Source organism: Schistocerca nitens, chromosome 3, assembly GCF_023898315.1.
Source record: "Schistocerca nitens isolate TAMUIC-IGC-003100 chromosome 3, iqSchNite1.1, whole genome shotgun sequence".
NCBI classification, from domain to species: Eukaryota; Metazoa; Arthropoda; class Insecta; order Orthoptera; family Acrididae; genus Schistocerca; species Schistocerca nitens.
In genome coordinates, this window is record NC_064616.1 from 826792443 (window position 1) to 826819235 (window position 26793).

The 26793-nt window shown below is 41.8% G+C and overlaps 1 protein-coding gene across 1 annotated transcript in view; it reads right to left on the minus strand.

The window, feature by feature from the left end:
* Positions 1 to 21228, minus strand: part of LOC126249440 (homeotic protein distal-less-like) — a 317281-nt gene extending 296053 nt beyond the window's left edge. The window contains exons 1-2 of the mRNA XM_049951094.1: positions 20660 to 21228; positions 15145 to 15207 (exon numbers count right to left, since the gene is read on the minus strand). Coding sequence (XP_049807051.1) covers positions 15145 to 15207; positions 20660 to 21155 — 559 coding nt within the window. The 5' untranslated portion in view covers positions 21156 to 21228. The remainder of the gene's footprint in view (positions 1 to 15144; positions 15208 to 20659) is intronic.
* Between the last annotated feature and the right edge of the window lie 5565 nt (positions 21229 to 26793).

Here is a 26793-nt window from a genome sequence, read left to right on the forward strand (position 1 = left end):
AAACACACGCGGGAAGAAAGTGAATCTTAAGAATTACGCGAAAACTATCCAAATTGCGAGTTTAGTACGGGAAAAATAAAAATATATTCCTCGATTTAAGATATTTCTTTTGTTTTGGCAAGTTCAATCTGTCTGAAGGAGAAAATAAGTCTACGTACCGAAGATGAAAACAAGAGTTTCCGTATACGCTGTCATATATTTTCAATAACTCATCATGAGAGCTTGACTCCACGTTGTTACTTTTTTTATAAAACTATTCCTCAATTTCACCTGTCGAAGAGCAAAATCTATCTGAAGGAGAAAATAGCTCTACGTACCGTATTTGAAAACTAGAGTCTGTGAATGAGCTGTCACACACTTGCAAAATTCTGTCATCAGATCTGCAGTTAACGCTGGTGTTCATATAAAGCATGATCCAATTAAAACTAGTAATTGTAAAACTATTTTCCGTAAATAGTACACTACATTAATTACGATAGCTACTATAAATCGCTGTAAATGATGCCACGGAAACAATCAACTGATCTTTGCAATTATTAAAATCTGAACAGCAACTCTGAATTTGAACGAATTTAATTTTCTTACCATGTGTGTTTACACTGAATTTTGCGGAAACTTATCTACTTCGTTAACTACATTGTATCCGAATCTGCTTCTTTCCCATTCACGAAACCAGGTATCAAACATGAGAAGCATATTTAAATAAATTCGAGTTAGCATAAAACTTATTTTCACGTTGTAGACCATTAAATTTTCTAATTTTGGTTTCTGTCAGTAATAAATATGAGACTCATTTTGACGCTTTATTGTATTTCAAGGGACTTACATGCAAATAATAATATTTAAACGAATTTATCGTGCCAATAATTATTCGAATCGTAATTAAAATTATGCAACTGAGTTCATTTCAGGCTGTTCAACAATCGCTCGTGCACATTATGTATTAAAACTTTTATCGTATAAAAGTATGGGAACATTGTGTACGATTCAGTGGTATCAGTTTTACTAACTTTGCTGATTTTCAAGGTATCAGAACATGATTTTGCTTTGTAAGAAAGTTAATATTGATGGTTAATGCTCATTTTAATTTGATTTGAGTATTATCGGTTTAAGCACACTTGAATTATTGGAAACTGCGAGCTTCGTCATTTCAGTGCTAAGTATGGTAAAGAAACACACAAGCCAAAAATTCTGGTATACGTTTGTATGAGGTATGAATATTTCTCCTGTCAATCTTCGCTGCATTATGCCAAAATAGTCTGTAGGTCAACAAAGCAATTTGCGTAGCTTGTTTGCATATCACTTAACCTTTTTTCATTAAAATCAAATACTGTATTTTTGTGTCGTAGGTGTGGCGTGGAATACGGAGAAATTTAGCGAATGTGTGGAGTTGAGTACAAATCATGTAACGATCACGATTATAATGGCAATCATGTGAGTTCTAAATAGGAACTGAACTGGGAAACAGCTCAGAGAGGCTACAATATAATTCTGGAGTGAATATGAAGGTAGATGTGTAACAGTCTCACAGCCATTAAGCCCTATACATTTCTAGCTCTCTGAGGTCAGACTTCGAAAGTGAAGCGAGACGGATAGATTTATACTGTAGTGCTCTCGACATAGTATAAAGAATCTTAGAAAATGTGGTACAATCCCACTGGTTAACTGCTGCTGTGTATTTGTCTACGGGAACGTGAAATCCTAACAACCGGCCGATCTCTTATTTGTAGACTACCTGGAGGTGAATTTTATAGTTTATTGCTATCCACTCAGATGCGACGATACACGCAATATTTTAGCTGCTACGGGGTATTTCTGGAAGAATCGCCGGCTGTGATCTGCGCGACGGAATAAACCTGCCCCGTTCCGAGACGTCAAATAAAATAAGGGAAGGGCAGATAGTGAGTGGTGTCCCCTAAACGGCGGTTCGCCGCTGCGGGTGACCGCTCGTATTTGCTGTTGGCCGTGCGTGCCGCATTGTCCGCGCCAGGGGGCGCCGCCATTGTCGTGTCAACACTGCGCCTCCCGCAGCACTGATCCGACAGGCAGATGCGCTAAAAATGCCCATACTCGCACTTTGGCTCAGCTAATCGGCTAATGAATAACATCCGAGCCTCGCCCCCCCCCCCCCCCCCCATGTCTTCTTCCTTTACGAGCACGTGGCCGCTATTGCTGCCGCCGCCGCTATTACGAGCCACTGGACGCAGAGTTCGATGTTTAATGTTCCTAAATTCCATGGCGGTTATTTGAGATTATTCGGGCGTGCAAATAAATAAAACAGATAATAACCACAATAAAAAAAATAATAATACAACCGGGAACCCCGAATAACACTAAAAAACGTAATTTGTGTGTAGGTCACCAGCCATTTATAACTATAAAATCCATAAATTGACTGGTTCATTGTGTTTAATGTTGTCACTCCAGCTGTCGCGTTAATTTTGTGTAAAATCCCGAACTTTCGACTTCGTTCACCGTTGTCTTTGACGGAAAAGCAACTGACTGCCACAGAAGTAACGGAATTACGTCAATGGATATGATGTAGTGGCGCCCACTGTGCACTATACATTGTGACGACGCTGCCGATAACGAACCCTCATTGGCGCTATTGTAATCTCTCATTGCAGAGGCCACTACCACATGATTTACGCCTGTGTGGTTCCGTTACTTCTTTGACTGTCAGTTGCCATCTTGCCGAAGGCAATGGGGGATATTGTCGAAAGCTCACATTTTTATAGAGATATGACGCGACAATCGCACGTTCAGTACAACAAATTCGTCGCGAAAGTCTTCGTGATTTTTTCTTTGTTCCCTAATTTATTTTCAGTTACAGTGCTATACTACGTACAAGACCCAAAAGACCTTTTGTTGTTGATGTTTATGGTACCTCAGTTGTTGTCGGCGGTATCTGAGCGATTCAGACCGTTCATCGAACGATAGGAGCAGTATTTCATGGACACGAAGATATTTATAAATAATCGTGAATCGTATCAGTTGGTGTAATTGATGGTAGTTTCAGAAACATCATAATTATTACAATAACAGTCTACATCAACATCTACGTCTACATACATACTCCGCAATCCACCATACGGTGCGTGGCGGAGGGTACCTAGTACCACAACTAGCATCTTCTCTCCCTGTTCCACTCCCAAACAGAACGAGGGAAAAATGACTGCCTATATGCCTCTGTACGAGCCCTAATCTCTCTTATAGTATCTTTGTGGTCTTTCTGCGAAATGTAAGTTGGCGGCAGTAAAATTGTACTGCAGTCAGCCTCAAATGCTGGTTCTCTAAATTTCCTCAGTAGCGATTCACGAAAAGAACGCATCCTTTTCTCTAGAGACTCCCACCCGAGTTCCTGAAGCATTTCCGTAACACTCGCGTGATGATCAAACCTACCAGTAACAAATCTAGCAGCCCGCCTCTGAATTGCTTCTATGTCCTCCGTCAATCCGACCTGATAGGGATCCCAAACGCTCGAGCAGTACTCAAGAATAGGTCGTATTAGTGTTTTATAATCGGTCTCCTTTACAGATGAACCACATCTTCCCAAAATTCTACCAATGAACCGAAGACGACTATCCGCCTGCCCCACAACTGCCATTACATGCTTATCCCACTTCATATCGCTCTGCAATGTTACGCCCAAATATTTAATCGACGTGACTGTGTCAAGCGCTACACTACTAATGGAGTATTCAAACATTACAGAATTCTTTTTCCTATTCATCTGCATTAATTTACATTTATCTATATCTAGAGTTAGCTGGCATTCTTTACACCAGTCACAAATCCTGTTCGGATTTATTTACGTTACGATCTACAAGACGTTAATTTCGCACCATCTACATTTTGCGTTATAAAATTACACAGCAAATGAAATTAGTGTACAACAAAAGAGGCTTATAGCCTCGGACCGTACAAACGCAGAAGTCTGATAGAACGTAGGTTAAAGAAAAGAATTGACACTGTGATTCTGCATTCGTTTGCCGCTACTGCCTTTGTCCCGCATCGTGCGCGGGATCGGCAAGATTAAGTACAGATTTGGCATGGTTAAGGGGTGGCCGGATGCCCTTCCTGCTGCCACACTGTGATTCTACATTCGTTCGATAAATTCAATTTTTCCTATCTTCTGAATACTGCTCAAACCACCTGGATAACATTAAGGCAAACTTAAATTATTAACTTTCTTTTTTTGCTGATAGCGCAAGTCAGACACTAAAATGCGCGTGTCCGATAAGATCCAATATTATAATAGTATTTTAGGTTGATCTTATGCTATCCTACTAGGATAGCTTTCAGCGTTTCCACTCTTAATAGTCGGCCACAATCTACCTCGAGTTTAGTTTTATTGCGGTTCAGAACAAAGGAATAAATGTTTATCAAATTAACTTTTTAAGGTAAAAAAGTGTTCATCATCTGCTCCTGCACGCATCGTGAGACCCTATGGAGATCGATGAATGCATTGAGGTGTTACTCAAGTGATTTCTTGGTCTTCTTAATTCTTGTCGCCTTCTTATTCATCTCTTAAACCTGTCTCTCTCATAATCTCAGTGTTACAAGTTAAAATTTCACATTTAATACGCCTTCAACTCGGTAAGGCATCGACAGAACCTTTTTTGTGACACCAATCCCGAAATTCACCCGAAGCCATCTAAGGATCAAATGGACACCGAAAAATAGAGAACACAGCCCATATTATACAAATAATCTGAGCGTTGTCCACATAATTTCGATTTACGCTTATTCCGTTATTCGCACGCTTTAAGCGCTTTTCCGTGTAAAGGTGAGTCACTTTGCCGCGCGGGATTAGCCGAACGGTCTTAGGCGCTGCAATCATGGACTGTGCGGTTGATCCCGGTGGAGGTTCGAGTCCACCCTTGGGCATGGGCGTGTGTTTGTCCTTAGGATAATTTAGGTTAAGTAGTGTGTACGCTTAGGGACTGATGACGTTAGCAGTTAAGTCCCATAAGATTTCACACACACTTTTTTTTTTTTAGTCACTTTGTAAACCGAAATCAAGCTACTGCCTGAGAGTGGCACTGAAGTTCATAAGCTACTAGAAATACCAATGAAGAAAACAGTTTCGCTTCTAAAATTATTGTTTTTGTCTGTAATATACGACTTCGGCACGGCGCACATTTCAAAAGATTCAAATGTGTGTGAATTCCTAAGGGATCAAACTGCTGAGGTCATCGGTCCCTAGACATACACACTACTTAAACTAACTTAAAGCTAAGGGCAATACGCACACCCATGCCCGAGGGAGGACTCGAACCTCCGTCGGGAGGGGCCGCACGATTAGTGACATGGCGCTTCGAGTGGCGCGCACATTTCGCGATGGAACACAGAATGCAATAAATTACTGCTTGATTTTATGTTAAACAGAATCAGTTAAGTATTCATCTCTATGATTGTTAATTATAACGTAATACTAATTTTTGGGTCAAACAATTCTAAAGTTACTTACACTGAGTTAATTGTGTATTTTGGTTATACTGAGTACCTTACGTGGGCGTTCTAAAACGGGACCGCCCGCAGCTCGTGGTCGTGCGGTAGCGTTCTCGCTTCCTACGCCCGGGTTCCCGGGTTCGATTCCCGGCGGGGTCAGGGATTTTCTCTGCCTCGTGATGGCTGGGTGTTGTGTGATGTCCTTAGGTTAGTTAGGTTTAAGTAGTTCTAAGTTCTAGGGGACTGATGACCATAGATGTTAAGTCCCATAGTGCTCAGAGCCATAAAACGGGACCTCCGTTGTAGTGCCTGCCAGTTTGCTAGTTTCTTTACACAGGGCTTTACTTCTGACCATTACAGTCAGCCTAAAAATTCAGTGCGGTACTGAACCAAGAAACTCTTAAGCTAAATATGTTACTCTTTGTTGACATTTCATGTCTCGGGCTCTTATCAATGTGAAAGGAGGCGTTTTCTCTCTAAAAATCATATCTACGAGCTACGTTGTAAATATCGAGTCACAACACGCTTTCCGACATGCTTCTTTTTACCAAGTAACTCCCCCTATCAATTTTGTATTTGGTTTTAGAGAACTACATAACAAATCTGTATATAATAAAAATTTCTAAAATGTCATCTGTCTGTACCACAAACGTGGCTAAGCCTGGATGTACATAGTTATAATTTTCTTACAAAGTTATTAGTGTGTCAGAACAGCTTGCAGGTGGAGGAATGTGTGGTGAGAATTACATGTCTTACTGCAACAGCTAATAAACTATTTGGCAGTATGATATCTGTTCATGCGAGAAGGCAAACACACCAACTTTACTGACTGCTAGGGAATCTGAGTTCTTTATTGCAATATGCACCTCTCAAGAAGATTATATTTAAGTTATGTGTACTGGACGGTGTCATGTAAAATTTCCCGGGTGAGTTTTATCTCATAATATTTAATTCAAAGGCTCTAAAACGGGTGCGGATCACTAATTTCTTTTGCAAGGTGGCGAACTGTAAAATCGATTCTCACGGAAAGTTGTGTCAAAAGGACAGTTGCCTTAGAAATTGAACAGTGAAATACCAACAAAAATAGTAGAGCTCGACCATATTGAAATAAATCCCACGTAGATACTTGCTGGTACACTACTAATTAAAATGAGAAGTTGTACTGATGTTGAATCCCAACTGTGCAATACCTTTCCCCTTCTTGAATAACCACGTTCGTTGTTTCCGTTTCATGCTACACCGCTCATATAACGAAAAACAATGGTAACTTGTATTTATAGGTGGCAAAAAGTTACGCCGATTTCCAGTAAGTGTGAGACACAGAAAAACGCTTCAAATGGCTCTGAGCACTATGGGACTTAACATCTCAGGTCATCAGTCCCCTAGAACTTAGAACTACTTAAACCTAACTAACCTAAGGACATCACACACATCCATGCCCGAGGCAGGATTCGAACCTGCGACCGTAGCAGTAAAAACGCTTCAGCTGTGATGATGCAGACTGCAGTATTGCAACGCATCCGTCTAATTTCGCGTCTTTCGCCATATTTCTGGTCTTCATGTAACGGGGATAACAATTTAATACGCAAAAAGTGTCTCAGGTGATGAGGTATCGACACATTCATTGTACTGTGGTGCTACGGAAACACGGAAGTCATCGAAAGCGCTCAGCAGTAAGCAACTGGATAGATACTCTTAGTCTCTTAATCTCCTGCCAACATTTTGAATTCAGTAGATAACAAGACAACAGAGTAGCAAAATTTCTTAGTCTGAAATGGACAGGCTAGAGTTTCCCTTGGATTGTATACATCATGTGATTCGGGATGAGAATGCGTTTGGAAAGTATACGACAAAACTACGTTCTTCGCAGGAATCATAGAGTACAACGGCACTGGTGGAGCACTAGTAAACAAATGAATTAAGAAGGTAAATCATGTTATTGAAAACAGTCAAATGCGACTAATCTTGTAGAAGATTTTATTCCAGGAGCTTATATGAAATAATGGTAGTATTTTTCTAGCTCACGCTTTTTAGTAGTGCTCTTTGATCTACCTGATCAGAACTCCCTCGTATCTGATAACATTTGTTTGTCAAAGCGGGTAGCTCGCATCCTACACTATGAGACCAAACATTTAAACCTACACCCATGAAAACCACATAAACTAAGTGGGAGAAGGTAATTTCCATTGTACTTAACCACTGATAATCCAGAACTCTGTGCATATACATCAAGTTGTTTGGATGGTTCTTTGTTTGTGGAAGAGTTCCGCAACAAATCAGTAAAAAATTGTTCAAATGGCTCTGAGCACTATGGGACTCAACTGCTGAGGTCATTAGTCCCCTAGAACTTAGAACTAGTTAAACCTAACTAACCTAAGGACATCACAAACATCCATGCCCGAGGCAGGATTCGAACCTGCGACCGTAGCGGTCTTGCGGTTCCAGGCTGCAGCGCCTTTAACCGCACGGCCACTTCGGCCGGCAACAAATCAGTAACTCGAAATATTTCTAGAGTGATTCTCGTGCTGTGTTCTAAATTATATAGACAGTTTTCGTGTTATAATAAACTATTATGGTTGGCAGAAGTTCGACTTCTTTTTATATACAACCTACATAATGACGAAAAAGCACAATTTTCTAACACATGTTTGTGTAATTTTAATTGCATTCAACTGGATAAGTGTTTCCTAGAGGGTAAACCGCATTTACCACGCTAGTGTAAGAAACGAAGTGGTACCGACCAAGTTTTTTAATTGAAAAATGATAGTTTATAATTGCATGGTCGTTCATTGCGTTGGAGAAGAGAAGATGTATACATTTAAAAAGTATCGCATTGGCTGGAACGCTACAATTGCCAGTAAGTGAGCAGATAAGGAAGATTCTAAAATTTATCGTTTCTCCATATAGCCTACTTGTGAGACCTCGACACCGAATATATTTTATTTCCTAGTTCTACAAAATGCTTATCGCTTTTATCTTTACACAGTCATGTATGCGAACAACGTCCTTATAAATTTATGAGTGTTAAAATTGTGTGATGGACGGAAGATCAGTCATCTCCACGCCGCAGGGTTACGTTTTCCTGTGGAATTTTGTCAGCCAATGTAGTTGGCCAAACAGTCATACTACTCTTGAACAAGCTACATTTATACCACGAAGAACCACATTTATTGCTTTTGCTTTAGAACACTTCAGAATTATCGAGTTAAAAGTAACGTAAGATCAGTAATCAGACGGCAACAACCAGAAAATACAGATACGTTAGAAAGAACGGCCTTGTTAAATCTTTCAGAAACTGTCTGATAATACACGCCCGAGATATCTGTACTATTTATTTTACAAACTGCACCGTGCATACATTTTATTTCACCGGATACCACACTGGAAAGGCTATTTTTTCTTAAAATTTGAAATAGAAAGAAAATGTGAGGAAAAAATTATACACCGAATGAGGTGGCGTAGAGGTTCAGATACTGGACTCGTATTCGGAACGTATAATTTAATATTTCATGTGTTGCTGAAATTAATTCAAGTGCATTGACTCAAAACGGAGCGATTTATTTCCTCCCAGAATCCTGTTTATATGAGACAGTTATGTCTGTAACGACGGCTATGCTTATGAGACTATAAACTCTTCAAGCTCGAAACTTCTATAAAATTGTGCGAATGGGCAGGAGGTAGGAGAGTGAAGGACGGAAAAGGTGGCAAGAAACTAGCATAGTTGCAAAAATTGCTGACAAGTTTCACGAAAAGTGTGCGGTATTGAGCCAAGAAAGCTAGAAAGCAAGCTAGAAAAGTTGCTTCGAAAAGTTCTGGGTGTAATGTCCAATATATATACGTGATATCTTGTTAAACCAATAGTTGAGTCCAGAAGATCTGTTCTAAGTAAACAAGCACAAAACTCTCTCAGAATTTCATTCATCCCCTCGGACCGGAGAGACGGTTAGCCGATAACTGAACTGTGACCCATTGTCTTTCCAAATTACAACCCCTTTACCCCTAATGCCGAGACGTGTCGTTAACAGCGAATGTGTGAATGAGACGATGTTTCAGAAGCGGCTCAAGGCGCGTGTTTTTGTTTTGGGCACGTTGGCGCTAACACAATTAGCAGGCTGTTCCCCCTGCTCGCGCAAATTAGATATCGTGCCCCCGGCGGCGGCGCCGTCACATTCAATGAAGTGTGCGAGGGCGCATTGTCTCACATTCCGTGGCTGCGCGCTCGTTCAATGGCCGATACTAGATACCTTATCGCCGCACACACACCATTAACACGTGATCATTGACGCAAATTAATATCTTGATACGGACACGCGTTTGGGCACCTCGTAACATATAGCGGGCGGACAATTTCATTTTATAGGAATCGTGCTTCCCTCGTTAATAATCGCCTTTTAAATCATGGCTCGTCGCACGCGCGGCTCGGCTCGGCTCGGGACCAAACGTCTTGCCCGCTCGCTTTAACTTTGGCCAAATACGGAAGCAAAAGCTTCTGGGGAGGCAACACTGCTGCCAATTTTCTAGGACCATATATGGATGTGATAGTTGAAAAAAAAATTAATCTACGCATTTGTAGTGTCACTTACAAATACTGTGTCAGTAGAGGCATGAATCTGTTGGCTCTCTTGCTCTCTTAATCAGCGCATTTATATGAGAGCATTATATATTCCTAATGACACTACAATTTCCCTTATGCTGCTACTCAACAGAGTCATAATACACTATGACGAAATTTTTGTATTTGCCTTTAAGTTGCACCTGGTTGATGCTAATCAGCAACGCATAAAGACATAATGAGCAGTTAAAAGAAAATGATATTTTGTTACTTTCGTGAAAACGCTAGAAGGACTAGTGCCAATCCATTCGACGGCGACTCGTGGAACGGTATATATCAGCGAGAGTTGAATACAGAGAGTTTCTGTACGATCTATCTCTGATGGGAGCTACAGCTATCTTATTCCTTAAAGGCGTTCATACCACTGATAAACCTTAGAAACCATTGTAAACGCATAAATTGCATTATTACGTTTAATGTGTTGTTCCTCCTCCTGATAATAATAATAATAATAACAGGTATACCCGAAGTGATATTCTTCCTTCCGAACTGCATCGCGGATCATGTCAAACTCCAGAGCCTGAAGTCAGAAATAGCGGTCTCTTCAGACAAATGAGATATCAGTAAGTTCCATTTGGCTGTTTTCATCTAAAAAGTTGCAGTGGATCAACGTCGATCCACTCGGCGGCGACTCTTTAGGATACTTCACATGAACGAGAGTTTCGATGAATAAAACTGTCTCTAACTAACTAATGATTGTTGAGAGAAACGTCTCTTCCAACGTTCTTCAACTGCTCGACAACCACGGAGTTTAACGACGTACATAATGGATAAAACAACTTTCTTCGATGTGTGTTCCACATGTATGCTACTAAAGGTCCACTCACCTTCTTGTTTGCATTGTGTAAACATACATACTAAAGATAACTTTAGAACACTGCACATTATTGAATTATATCGTCACATTCAGCATACTGTCTTATTTTTCTTCTAAAGGAGCAACAAAATACGTATAAAAACGTTTGTATTTCCCCTTCTTGACCATGTCGCTGATGATTTCAATAGACAAATCTTCAAGTCCGAAAAAGGCGGGAATGCGATACGAACAAGACTTACTTTCGTGATTACGCTTGCAGTAGGTCAAAGATTCACTCAGTGGAAAAAAAAAAACACACAGGACGTCATATAAAGCGAGATAGAAGTAATTATATTTTTATCGTTGTATTACATGTACCGCGTCACTACATTCTCCTTCGAATTCTTATGTGCTTACGGAACTTCTAAATAGGCAAGGTAACTCGTTGAAAACTGTGGAATACACTAATTTGTGTTATGTTCAGTTTTCTGTTACTCCCACAAAACATGATGTTTTATTTACCCTCTTAACTGAGATTGCGGTTCGTGTTAGCGTACAGGCCATGAAGGCAGAAATAATGGCCAGCTCCGTGGCACGTCTAAACGCAGGTTTGGCGCTAGCGTCTAAACCTCCGCAACTTTACATTGCCCGACTACAAATCCGAGAGTTTTGTCAAAGGATCTGTAGCTTCGCAAGCATTTTAAAACACCAAGTCAACGACACTAAATATTCTGAATAAGATTTAAGCGTAAAAATTTAACTTTATTTCACGGTCTCCCACACTCAACGTCTCATAAAAGAAGTGTGTAATTTCCTTTCCTTTCGTCTGGCTGAAGCGTGTATCACTTCGGTTCAACTATTTTAGTCGAAGATTAAATGTGAATTTTAGATAAATATTCGTAAGTTGGTCTGAGAAGCATATAGCTTTCAGTTTCTAAGCCTGAAGCAAAGAAGTGCCGTAAATTTGCATCACAATGAGTGGTACATTATCCTTGTCGGACAGCACGTAATTCAATGAGAGCGCGCAGAGTTTACAGGCGATTTGCGTCTGTCGCGCCACTACCGGGGCTAGCTCGTTTCAGGGTTATTTCTCAGCATGACGTACCGCTGATAAGTTACCACTACATCTCGCTGCGATAGCATCTCACGAGTTACACCAGAGTTGTGCTGCTTTTCAGGAAAAGAAAAAGAAATAACCTGCGTAGGCGTAAGAAAACTATTACACATATCTATTCTAGATTCTGAATTATTATTGCGTTCAAACTGCTATAACAGATCCGATACACTCGCACGAGAGAAACGCATTGTTTCTTGGTAAAGATATTATTGTTCAGTCGGTCTAATGTATCCCACATCCTTAACGCTTAGACCAATTTAAGTGCTAGTGCAGATGAATAATTACAAATCTGTTTTATTCTTTCCAGTCTGTAAGGGTTGGAGAAACAAACTACGGCACTTCGCGCATATCACTTGTAAAATCAGAAGACACTTGTCGTCTAAAATTGAATAAATACGCTGCGTCGGGTCTAACTGCATTCACAGACAGATTTTACGCATCGGACGATAAGCTCGAGCCTGCAGGTACCGTTACGGGAAACGTGTACGGACAATCCTTGCCTAGAAGACAATGAACGTTGCCGCGTTACGCTCACCTGCTCCGCGGTCTGTATTCTAGCACTCTGCGCTTCATCCTGAGTCCGCTGCAACCGTCCTTAAGAGTGGTAAACCTACGGATGCACAACTTGTTAGAATATTTTGTGACAAACAGCAGTTAGATGTGGCTTATTTTAATGCAAGCCGTGCGTTTCTTAACAACTAGTCTACCATACATTCCAGTAACTATACTAAAAGACTGTCTTGACTAGCAGTGCAACAACAGAAAGTGTAAAGAGACTGTAGCAGTTGAGAGAGAGCCATCATCTGAGTTAATCTGCGGAGATGCGACTGCAGTTACCGGCTGTCTATGTTCAACACTGTCTGTTAACTTATATCACGCAAAGAGTAAAGAAATACCCAATCTCCAGCAACTGAGAGATGAATTAAAGAAACTGAATCAAAACGGGAAAGCTAGTGACAGAAATAATAATGAAATGCGGAAGTCCGCAGCTCGTGGTCGTGCGGTAGCGTTTTCGCTTCCCATGCCCGGGTTCCAGGGTTCGATTCCCGGCGGGGTCAGGGATTTTCTCTGCCTCGTGATGACTGGGTGTTGTGTGATGTCCTTAGGTTAGTTAGGTTTAAGTAGTTCTAAGTTATAGGGGACTGATGGCCATAGATGTTAAGTCCCATAGTGCTCAGAGCCATTTGAAATGCGGAAACTGTTTAGAAATTTGTAGGGCATTTGAGGAACAAAGGACGCGAAAAATTTTAATACAGCTCTCCGTGCGTACAACGAAGTACCAACTAGCGTCCAATAAAAACTCCATTCAGTTAACTGCGATAGTGCGCAAGAGCGCTATGACTTCGTCTCAAGAAAACAAAACTCGTCCCTGTACTTCCGTTGTCAGTCGATGGCTCTATATTAAGTAAATTTCCTCTTTTCCCTTTCATGACACCGATCGCAGCACGTCCTTGACACGCGACGCTTACTAAAATAGTTCCTTTAACAGTCAACGTCAACTGATAAAGTATTAGGCATAATAAATTGTAGCGAATGCCTTCCGAGAACACAAACAGCTACTCTCCGCGGATGCAGCGACAGTGTGTCGCACGGACGGTAAGTAGCTTTGTTACGATTTACGAGGGAACCTTTCAGTAACGTTTCGTCTTGTGTGCTCCCAGCAATACGAATGGTTTGTCGCCGCGAGATAGATACGGGAGACGACGGTGCAGCACTTGAGAGGGCCTGAAGCGCACATGTGAGCAGACGTCTGGACAGATAGATAGCTTCCCGGAATTCTACATGAAGGCAGGCTGCTGAGCAAAGTTCCCATGGCGTCCTCCCATCCTTCCGGCCACGGAGAACCTTGTGCGTCCTGCTCACGCACGCACCACGCTGCCTTCTCTCGATAGAGTAACCGTCAGGCGTACTTCATTTACCCTAAAGAGGTTCTGTACCCGTACTGAAATGCATACGCTCTCTAACTAAAATACAGTCTCGAAGACACTGTACTATGACATTGTTCTTGTGACTCTAATTTGCTAAATTTCAGTGCTAATATTCGCACGGTTAAGTGCCGAGGACCTACAATACCAATTAAACTATCCAAACTAGAAAATTACTTCTTCATTAAAAAGAGAAAAAGATCTGTCATTTATGTGGCAAGTATAGCGTCGAAGAGTTTCCGCTCATGTCACAGTCAGCCATGAATCAAAGTAACTAACTAAACATGCAAAATAACACAGGAAGCGGTAGGATTACGCTTCTGAAAAGGAGAAGGTAGGACCATCATGTCCACTGCTGTAACGGAACAATCGTTCACGCTGGATGCTGATTCTAAAAGCCTTGAAAGGTTCAGTTTTATATCTGTTATTTAGGGCTAATGCATAGCTGTACGATCCACACATAAAAGACAAAGCAATCCTACCAATCGAGGGAGCGCCATGGTTCACATAGGGGAAACGCGTTCTTGTCTCGCCATCCAGATTTAATTTTTCCGTCGTTTACATAAATTATGAGGAATGACGCGCTGGTTCCCTCTAATGGCATAACTAATTTCTTTCCACAACCCTGTCGTATAAGTTTGTCTTCCGTTTGTAGGGCCCCCGTTGTCGGTGGAGCGTCAAGTCATAGTATTCCTTCCATTATAAACCATTCCAAGATGAAGCGGGTACGTAATAAAAAATGTTTCGGCTAGTTCTCTGCACAACAGTGACACAGGGCGTCTCTCTTACACAAATAAGTTAAAGCTAGACATTTTCGTTAATAGCCGCTTTGCGCACAACGAGAATGAGCGGAAGGATTTTACGCAACAGTCTGCAAAATTCGTTATACTGTCCAACTCGCTTTGAGTTTCTAGATGTGTGTTTCTTTTCAATACTCGGTACACATACAACACGATCAGGAAGACAAGTCACGTCATAAACAACAAAGAAACGATTTTCCGGTGGACAACTATAGAGTCGTTTCTCCCTTATAAGGTCGTTCTAAATGATAACTAACATTCTCTGTTACTATTTCGATACAAAGACTTTTCTTGTAATCAAAATTTAATGCCGCAAAAATAATACGAAACCGTTTGTGTTGTGAATGTGTGTTGTATATTTAGGTAGCCTATGTCTTAGTTAGGAATTAATTGTAATTGTGTGTTTGAACTTGCAATTAGTGAATGAATGTTGAACTCACATTTTTCGCCGCACTGCCGATCATCCAGCAGTTCCGATTTTATTCCCTTCCCGTACAGCCAATCTGGAGGAAAAAACACCAGCGGTAGAAGAAAAATTCACCCAAAAAGTATAACATAAACACTAGATACAGAAGTAGTGTGGCAGCATGCTGATGTTAATGCAACTAAAGATTAAAATTATTGTTATATTCCCTGCTAATGATACGTGCAGTAAAAATTACATAAACATTTTTAGTACAGAGTAATGATAGTAAAGCGTTTACCATGTAGCTATTACTAGTCAAAATTAGTCTACAGAACCTTAGTTAAGACGATAAAAACTTCTCAGTTTACAAATGAAGCATGATATTCTGAGATAATAAAATCACGTTGTACCAATGCAGGAAGGACATTTATGAACTTTATAAGGAGTACCGTATGGGTGCGCAAATGAAGATTTTTGCTTTTTAGACAACATGCAGTGAAAAATGTTCTAGAGATACTAGTGAATGAACAGCAGCCCCATACCCACAAGAGTGCACATCTTCGCGGAAATGAAAACTATTGACAGAATAATTAATAAGGCATATCTAGACCATCGAAGGGAAACACACGAAAAAGTTCAGTAGATTATTGAAAGTTTTAATTTTCCGGTTGATGAGAAATGATGCCTTCATTGCCCCACAGCAAATCGCTGTGGATCCTAATCTAAAAACCTACGACCTGTATTTTCATGCAGCAAGCAAGGGACGCCGTAAATAGTGTTGAGCGGATCGAAACATTGGTCCAATAAAGACAGATTTAAAATACAAAAGTGTCTGCAACGATGAACGTGGTAAGAGTCATTATCTGTGCACCTGAAGGAATGAGAAGATTATGAAAACATACAGAGTCAGTAAGTACGCAATAAGAGTGAAATACTGGGCCATTTTCCCCGCTGCGACTACGAAGTGACACTATCTTAGTGTCTTTCAAGAACGAAAGTTTTACAACAATCACACTATCATGTTACCATTTTTTCCTTTTTAATCAACAGAGCGAACCTGCTTAATGCAAAGGCTGCAAAATATAGAATGAAATGTTTGACTTATTACGCAAGAAAAATTAAGAAAGAATGCACATCATGTACCGTGTAGAAAGCCGCCTCAGATATTGCAGCGTCGGATTCCCCACACGTCCTGCAGAGTAGCATATAAAATTCATTATGTTAGATCAGAGTGCGAGAAATTGCGCAAGAAAATTAGCACAAACAATCCTAGTGGAATTAGGTTGCGAAATGTCATGTGAAGTCCAACAAGAGGAGGATACTGTAGACACTTTGAAAATTTTGAACATCCATTAGACAAAAAGAAATATTCCCTTTCTGGTTTTGTACCATAGCACTTGGGAGCTTATTCTAGATAACTGAAAGCTGCGCGTTTATCCAGCAACTATGCTCACCGGCTCAAAGGATCGGAAGACAGCTCCAGAAATGACATATTTATAACTGCAAATGTTGTAGTAACATTGACTGCGAGATTGATCCTTCACAAAGATCATACAACAGAAGGTCAGTGCCGAATTGAGGGACTCGCTCTGCAAAAACGATACGGAAATAATCATTGCGAAAAAAATAATGGGCTTTAAATGTAGCATCCGCAACCAAAGTGTCGGAGCGTTTGCCGGGAAGAGACTAGGAGCACTTATCCGTAGAGAGAGAAAAAAAAATGAAACTAAATCCCCAAAAATGAGTTTCTAGACCTTTTAACGACGAGGCACACGTAGTAACTGTGTGACAACAGTATCATGCGTATTATTTCCTTACTTTGACGGCAAATTACGGTGGCTTTATGTTGTAGGCAACCACGATACGCCGCTCAACTCGTCAGTAGCAAATGTGAGACCATGCTTCTTTGTTTTATTATACAGTGCTCAGCCGCTACAATTTTAAGTATGTCTCTATGTATTATAATTTGACGTATAAATACTAAAATAAATACGTAAGAACCTACAGAGAATTAAGAGTTACATGAATCAAGGCATAATCCTTATCGCTGAAAACTGGGGACGTCAGAAATCAAAAATATTGTGGAGGAGGATAAAGACCATTTATTTTCTTTCTATCTTGTCTACACACAACTGTATTTATTGCTTTTTGTCTATTTGCTAGCGATTCGCGATACTCTAAGCCTTCATCTTCATCCAGATCAAATTGCCAGTCGTGTAGCAAACACACCATAGGATTTTGGATTACAATAATCGGGTGTACTAGCGATGGTACGCATCATCGATTACAAACAAAAACTGCCTGCAGATGAAGCATTAGAATTACTAAATAGATAGCAATAAGATAAAAAAACAATAAACACAGCTGACAAAACAATTAGAGAATAATAATCTTCATTCTCCAGAGTAAAGCACATCCCTTTGAAACTGAGAGGACCTTTGCTCAATAATCACTTATTCTTAAGGGCTGGTGTTTATGGTTGATTAAGTTATTTCCTACGCAATGTGTAACCCTCATATGGTAACCCATTTAGCAGATTCTTGTTTTATAATTGCGAATACTGTTGAATGAAGATTTCTTGTCCTTTTGTATTTCTTGTTTCCAGCTGGGTCGTGTACTGCTACTCAGTTTAAAATAGATGATTAAGAGAAAGCTCTCGAAGACTGCCAATGCTTCTACATTGTTTACGTCGCTGGAGGGATACTGAAAGCATACGTTCTACAATGCGTTGTATTGTCCTCACTCAATCCTTTCAAAGCTACACTTTAATGTTGCTGTTCGCCGATTCTCAAATTTGTGAATTAGGAAAATGGAGGGGTCATTTTCGTACAACTATCAACGCCACTAAGAAATTTGTTCAGGAATATTCTACTATAACAATGTACTTCACAATAAAAAATAAAATATTACATAAAGTAACACATACTATAAATTTGCTTAAAATGTTTTTGATATTGTTGGAATGTGAATTAGCAAGAATATAAAGCCACCTATGCACGTATATTCTCAAAGCAAATTGTGTCCGACGGATCGTTTCCCTGGAGAAATGGATCTGTTAGTAGAGTACGTAAACAATGACCTTTTAGTGCTACTGAAACACTGTTTTTATTTTTCAGTAACAATATCTAGGAAATTTTATTGATTGAAAAGGAAATACATAGATGTAAATGAAGACTCAATTTAGTTGTATTGACATTCTAAACGTGCCGGTAAGCTTAATGGGCTAGCAATATAGTAGAAATTGATGTGAGCATTGACATGCAAGAATGCTGTATTATGAGCTAAATCTATAGATAAAGTGAAACCTGCGTAGCGCGCAGAGAATTTCATACTTCGGTCAAGATTCTAGCTTATCAGCTATGGCATGTTCAGAACTTCAACCGTTTGTTCTACTGTGGAAAAGATTTGCATAAATACAGTACGAAAGCTAAACGGAAAACTAATGCAAAGTAAACAAAATCCTCAAAACACACGAAGTCAATTTACTACGTAAAACTGAAACGCAAAGATGCGGCGAAATTTCTTCTTGAATATGTTATTGGGATACATTAAACAGCTACTGTCGTTATGCTTTATTAAGTTACGGCAAATGAAAGTGCGAATTACACGAACGACACCACGGTACGCAGAATATGTTGCTTTTTATGTAACTGAGAGCAAAAAGTAACAGTTAGCGAGGAAAGTTTAGCGATGTGGAAGAGAGAGGTGCCAGCAGATTTCAGTGTTCACCAACATGGTACCGTGCTAAACAGCCAGCTCTACGGTAGCCCGTTGCGAACGTCCATTGGCTATTGATACTAAAACATTTGGTATTTGCCCCTAGGTAAAGCAGCAATTTGTATGCCATATGAAGCTACTGTGTCATCGTACGGAAAAATTATCGAATTGTTTGTACTAAGGACGACAACCAGAGTATATGAAAAAAAAGGCAGCAATTTCCTCTTTTTGCTACCACCAGAATTCCGTGTTTTCAACACATGTTTTACTGGTCGACGAAAACTTACACTGAGGTAGTGTGTATGTGCGAAACCTCCGGAAGTTTAACCATTCATTTGCTCAGGATGAGATAAAGGTCCCACAAGCAAACAGCTATTTACTCAAGCATGAAAAATAAATTTCTTGTGACAGTCTACTAATTTACAATTCTCCTCAAAGAACTATTCCTAGTTGGAAATAATGAATTTTTTGCTACAGTTCGTACCAGTGACATGCATATCGGCGGAAAGCTAACATGAGTTAAACCAAATTACATTCAAAATACTACAGATCTTAAGTCCGGCGTGGACCGCATTGCCCGAAGTCATGATAACGCGGTCCTTGTCAGACGATCGCGATTCTCAATTTCCTCACCTCTTTCCTTCACACCTGCGCAATGTTACCTGAGCATCGTACCGTCTAAGTAAGACGGTCAGCTGAGCGATAATCACTGTAAACGCCACTGGCCTTCGTACTCTACACCATCATAGATGATGTCCGAAACGTGGGATCCGTGATCCAAACGGTAAATCACGGTCCTCCCGACTCGGTAATCGGAAGACGGGAGTAATATGTGACGCAGAGCGTCCACGGCTACAGCGCGCTGGTCGCCCGGAGGCGTGGTACCCGCGCGCTGACACAATGTGTCATTACAGTTTGCGTTAATAAGCTTCACTCTGAACACTTCATCACCCTTTATCGTAGGTAAAACATGACACGTCCAGAGTGTTTTTTATTACCTTCACAATGATTCAATCGTGCTAGTTACTGAAGGCTCCCTCGAGAACTTCACAGTCCCTGCTGCTCTCACCAGCTGATAGAAACGAAGATGCGTTGGTGGGCGGTACACCCAAACTGGGATTACTTTGCTGGACGATCTCTAGTTATGTAACAGTAAAACATAAATGCTCAGTGGGTTGTCCCAACGGTGAGGCAGATGTGGTGTTAACAACTGTGGTTACAGATGGACTAGCAAGGCAATTCTGTGTGCACTGTGTCTGAACTGTAGTAGCACTGATTCTACAACACTGGCCATTTCCGCTTGTTTTCTTTTTTTTTTTTTTTCTCAGTAGCCTATATGGGTCTCACGGTATCTGGGAAGCTAAGTAATCCAAAACGGTCACTCGAGGGGCACGAAAGTAATTGGAGGCACCCGTTTTGACACTGCATGGCTAGTGACAATGATAAATGACACGACTAAGGTAAGAGTTTCGAGCACTGTGGTCAAGCAACTTGCACGTCCTCGTCTTGACAGCACGTCATATGACACGGACTCGGACAGAGGATCACTGCGAACGGTCTGGAGGTGATACGACAGGAAAGGAAGCGAATGTGGCGGTAAAGAACCGGACCGAGCCCAGTGTGGCGTGTTCCAGCACCGTGCGAGTCGACTCTCCGATGGCACTTTTAGAGACACTGTTCCCGCTACGAGGTGGCCGTATGGCGCCCATCGGGGACGAAGAGCCTGGCCACACGGCGCCTGACAGCTGTCGAGCCCGCAATACTCGCGCCTGGCGGACACTGCTACGAAAACTTCACTGCAGCGTCGCACACAGAGTACAACGAATTCTTACCGTCCTTGGGTGGCGAAGCACACTGTGGCGCGTAGGATCCCAGGTGGTATCCGGGGTAGTTCTGGTGCATCGTCGGAAACGGGTAGGGGCCTAGCGGCGGCGCTCGCGGGCTGCCGAAGCCGGCGGAAGGGTCCACGTGGTGCGGCGGCACGGGCGGGCCCGGAGGCACGGGACCCGCGGGGCCCGCGAAGTGGTGCGCGTGGTGCTGCGAGTAGCGCAGCGGGCTCGCGCCGTGTCCGTACTGCTGCTGCTGCTGCTGCTGTTGCTGCTGCTGCTGCTGCTGTTGCTGCTGCAGCTCGATGAAGGCCGACTTCCCGGCAGACGGCTGCGCCTGTTGCTGTTCCGCCTGCGCGTCGGCCATGGCGGCCACTGTCGGCGTCGGCGTGCTCGAGCCGCCCCCCTGGAAGGGGCTGCCCAGGTCGGTGAAATTCAGCGTCGTGCCGTGCTCTGCCTCGCGGTCGCTAGCTACTGCGGCGGGCCGTGGCCGTGGCCGCATACGGCATAGTCAGCAGAGCGGTGGCGAGGGCGCGGGCGCGGGCGCTGGCGGCGTGCGTCTGTGTGCTCGGTCGGCGTGCCGGCGGCGTACTGCGCGACGCGGGCCGCGGCTCGCCTGCGCGGTGCCCAGTGCGCAGCGGGGGCGGGGCTTGCGCGCGCACGCCGCCCGCCGTTGGTCGGAGTCGGCGCGGCCACGCCCTCCAGAACCGCGCGCCGCCCTGTCGCGGCGCCCGGCCGCGATTAATACTGACTTACTTTCCGAGAGGAGACACGGAGGCCGCCGGCGACACTGGCGTCTCCTTCTTTCGCTAAGCCAGCCGACACTTATTACGACACATCACCAGCCACCTCAACACTTTCCATACGCAGCTCTTTCCACATGCCACGTACTTCGACCTTCCAGTAATGTCCTTTCCCGAGAGTAAACAATTTATCTCCAAACGTAAACTAATATGGAGAATCGAGTCGATTTCGCAGCCCTTTCTCAGACTCGTTTCGCGAACCTATTATCTACGACTATCCGAGATTCCTGGCGTGTTATTAGCTATCGCCATTTAAATTCGGTATTTCACCAAATCACCCCCATAAAGTGCGATAGGTCTGTTCAAGTTTTGGGCAACGCCTACTGCCAGTTACATCAAACCTGTGAGGGTTGACGAACGCGACTTCTTACACATACAGAGAATCTCTACAAACAAAGTATTTTATAAATTGGGGTCAGTTGCCTCTGTTTTACATTGTTAAACTTCATAAATCGCATCCCCCTTACTCTCGTTTACGTGAGCTAATTTTCTAGGATCCTCTTCGATTCCTGGTGTCTTACAAGCTACTGTCATTTAGATATCTCACCAAATCATCCCTATAAAGCGCGCTAAATCTCTTCAAGCTTCCTGCAACGCCTTTTACTTACATCAGACCCATATGTGTAGACTAACGCGTAAATTACGCCTTCCTGCACATACAGAGGATCCCTTGCAAGCAAAATACGCCATCAACAGGTGTCAGTTCACCACCGTACATATCAGTAGTGCCTTATTCTGGCTTTCTTCACGATATATTACCACGTAATTATTGTGAAGAATTACGAAAATTGGCGTTGTTTTACATGAAGTATAATACTCGTCGGTAACTATTGTCCAGCCTAGATTACTATTACTCCCGAGTCTATACGACAGCGTATATTTGAGATTTGCTCAACTGGATCCTCCCCCCGTAAGCACTAGTTCCAGCTTACGGGGACGCTGATTCTTGCGGGGGTGGAACCATTTGCTCTTAATTTCAACTTACGAAGTCTTCTACAACTCTAATAAAGAAGGTGGAATTGGCAGATTCTTGTTTCGTTGTTTTCCAGAAAGCTAGAAAATTAAAAAGTAAAAGTAGGCTATACAGGTGAGATGTGTCAGTCAGGAAACTTGTGGTCTGGTTTGCATTAGGACCACATCTTTTCAAAGTAGAAACTAGCCGTGGTTTCGCGCTGATATGACTATAGTGTTTGTACAACCGTCCTGCTGTATGTACCCTGAGTGCGTGCCGTCTAATATAAAGCTCGTTGTGTTTTGGGGTACTCTGCCTATACGAACATGAAATCGTGTTGTGTGATCTTATCCGTTCACATGTATTTCTAAGCTCGTCCATAATTAGATCATCTGTTTTAAACTAACTTCGCAAATAACACAGACCATATTCGTTTTGTGCCCTTCCCAAAGAGTAAGATATGTTTGGCAGGGAGATATTTATTGCATGTCACTTAAACATTGCTGACAAGTTTGAAGATAACTCTCTCTCTCTCTCTCTCTGAGTACTATGCGACTTAACTGCTGAGGTTATCAGTCGCCTAGAACTTAGAACTAATGAAACCTAACTAATCTAAGGACATCATACACATCCATGCCCGAGGCAGGATTCGAACCTGCGACCGTAGCGGTCACTCGGCTCCAGACTGTAGCGCCCAGAACCGCACGGCCACTCCGGCCGGCTCTGAAGATAACTGTTCCAGGTAATCTACACGACATTCTTTCTTTGAAACTTGCACTGTATCCACATAACATTTTACGAGAAAATATTTTGAAAGAATTTGAAAAGTGCTGTTATCGAAGAACGTTAAATATTAGGTGGATAGGTAAAACACGAAACAAAGAAGTACCAAATGGAATAAATGGGGAAAGAAGTCAGGTCAAAAGAGGCCACCAGTAGGAGCTCTCTTCAGCAGAGCTCTATTTCAGCTGCAAGCTCCAGATGGCAAGAATCACCCACAGTGTGAATTAAACACAGTAGATTCGCGGCTCTGACCGTCCTCTAAGCTCCCCTGAACGACTGCGACGGGATGGATCTTTCAACAACGCTGCCACCTGTTCCTCACTCCTAACTGAATAGAGATCCGTCTCTGTCGAACTATGGCTCCACGTGGCCCTGAAACCTAACAATTAAAACATTTTCAGTAGCTGCTGTCGCAAAACGTACAGTTATTTATTGAAAATCCTGTTATACCACCGTCCAACAGTTTACAAGTCTCCAGATGTTGGTTGCCGTGTACTATTATGCAGGGTCTTAAATAAGAGTATTCCATAGTTTGAGAGGTGATAGTATGGACCAAAACAAGACTAAAATGACCAGTAAACATGGGCTCTAAAATGCATAGCTTAAGAACCATGAGCACTTGTTCATCCTTCCTACTGTGAAACATGTCTCTTCTAACGTAAGCTATCTACTATTATGAACGACCAACAGAATGCAGTAAACCAATCACAACACATTATTATGTTACTGAGAAATAGCAGAGGTTCTAATGTAATCTGCTTGCTTTTACATACGACCTGCACTTGTCAGCCATGGCTGAATGATGTGCTCAAGATGGTGTTCATTCATAGTACCGCATGTTTCTGTCCGACGTCTTATAGAATCACACACTATCTGAAAAACTGAATTCTGGATATTTTTCAAAATACAGGATCCGGGCTCGACGGTTGCTTCCCTTTGTCAGACCATAATAGAAGATCAATTTTGACATTTCCCGTACGGAAAAGTAAACTTTCATTATGTCGGTAAGCACGTCTCAAATAGTTTGGACACGAGAAGAGGATGAAGGATAGGCGCCTGCCAAAACAATACTAGGATACAAATGTGCAGGGAGAAGACCAATAGAACGACCCATAAAAGGATGGCTGGATCAGATTAAGAAAGATTTGAAGGCAAGTGGAGGAAACTGGGAAACAGTATCAAGACAAGCATTATATGAAGATAGAGCAGAATGGACACAAACTTACCTGGCTCGCTTGAAGGATACGAAGGTGATGATATGTTGGTAAGTGCCAAAGCTAAATCTACAATGTAAAAGCATTTTATAAAGTTTTTAAAAAATCGTAGAGGGAGACCAAGAGATGAATACAGTAGGGAGATTCAATAGGATGTAAGCTGCAGTGTTTATTCGGGGATGAAGAGGCTTGTAAAGGAAAGAGCAGCATCTGCATCAAACCACAACAACAACAAGAACAACATCAAAACACAGACTGCTTTCATCAGAACTGATGTATGCACTGAATTTACGCAGAATTGTGAATGCGATTTGCTGTACCAAAACAAAGCGATGTTTACTGCACGCTGTATCCGTGGGCAATAATAGAGGAATTTGTCCTCGTTTGTTTACTCAACTATGTAGCATGGTCCGAAAGAAGAAAACGTTTTCTTGTAAACATGGGCTTTAAAATGCATACCTTAATAACTATGAGCACTTGCTCGGTAGAAGATATGTATTTCACAGCAGGGAAGATGAACAAGTGTTCTTAGTTCTTAAGGTATCCATTTTAAAGCCCATGTTTGCCGTACATTTAGGTCTTGTTTTGATCCACACTAACACCTATCAAAATATGGAATACTTTTTTTTAAACACACTGTGTTATTGAGGCATTGGGTCTAATGAACATTATTTAAATGTTATGTATTGAGTTCTTGTTGTCTGGCTCGTGTCTTTGGAGTAATGAAGAGTGGGATCCAATGTCATGTATATATGTACTGCACAGATACTGTGATTCAAAAACTTCCTATGCCTGAAGAAGTTTAGTAACACTGGAAACTGGTAGTAATAAGAAAGCACGTGTCGATGGTACAACACGTTTTTCGCATAGCAAATTAAAGAAATGTAAAGGAAACGCACCAGTTTAACACGTGTCTGTTCCCAGTTAACCGGTTTGCATAGCTCCCTCCGCTGAAGGATGTATACTACGAAGTCGCGTTGCTACCTGATGCGAACTGCGGTTTGAAGGTTAGCAGCCATTTTCTCGATCTCCCTGAATGTGATGAGTAACTGTTTCTTCGGAAGAAGCTCCTACGTGTGACAAGTATTAGAACAAAAAGACTGAAGAAAAGAGATATCTCTGCTAAAAGGAATGTTACAGACAGCGTTTTCCTAGCAGATGAGTATTTCATGCATAAACGAAATACCCCACAGATTATTAGCTATTAACTGCGGGTAGCTTTCTACATGGATAGCTGACAAACTAAAAATCCAAAGGTCTGGAATTCAGTCCTCAGTCAGTCTTAGGATTATAGCTTATTTTATCCCTGTGAATGATTTGTTTGAAAAATGTCAACTTACGTCGTAGTTTGAAGTCCACATTAAACTGGTTATGTGTGTCAGCTCAAAGATCGTAGGAAGGAAAGACCCATGCCCAGTAAAGCATTGCGAGTTGAGGACAAGATTACATTTTTTTTTGTTTCTGTGAGAGAAACATCTTGTTTTGCTGTTGTGGAGGAAAATACGAGTTCCAATTACGAACAACTCTACTTGCTGCAGCACGTTCCCTCACAAATGGTTTGCAATGGAAGGAAGGTTTAAGGTTTACAGACGGAAGGGGAAAGAAATTGTGTCGGTTTCGAATGACCCATCCTGGCACTCGATTTACGGAAAACAGAAAACTCAAATCTGGATCTCCAGCTGGGGCTTAGAACCTCGTTCCTAACGAATTTAGGAGCATTTAGCAAAAACTTGCGAATTATACGTGTTCTGGAGTAATTTTGTACGTTACGTAAGTAGTAGTAAAGCTGTGCTCAACCTCAAGATGGGTTTGAATTCATCAGTGCTTTCTTAGCATAGTCCCTTGGAGGTATATTCCCTTGTTGACTTACCAAGGCTAACCTGCAGCTTGGCTTGGACTCCTTACCGCGTCAGACCGCAGATAACTTACCTGTAGATATTAGTGATGGTGCAGCGCTTCTTAAGTTATTCATACATTCATACACTACGCAAGGAATGGATAAGTGTCCAAAGATTCAGAGTTCGATCCGTAATTATGCACATGACCTTTTCGAACGCTTAATTAGGTTCTACCAATTACTAATACCTTCTGTACATAAAAAACACCACATTTCATCAAGATTCGAACTCCGTTTTAGACTATAATTGGTTTGATGAGCTTCACAATGGAAGGAAGTAGAAGCATACCGCTTCCAATACGGAAACTTCGAGAAAACACGTTGAGCACAAACCTCCTTAGTGGATCACGGTTTTTCCTGTGCATTGGAAGGATGTCTTGGTGCTCTAGAGCAACGATACATTTTTCACCTTCTTGGTTAGTAATAATAAATTTATCAGAGAGATATCTCTCTGTTTGCCACCCACTTCTGATGCATCGAGAGCCTGCTGT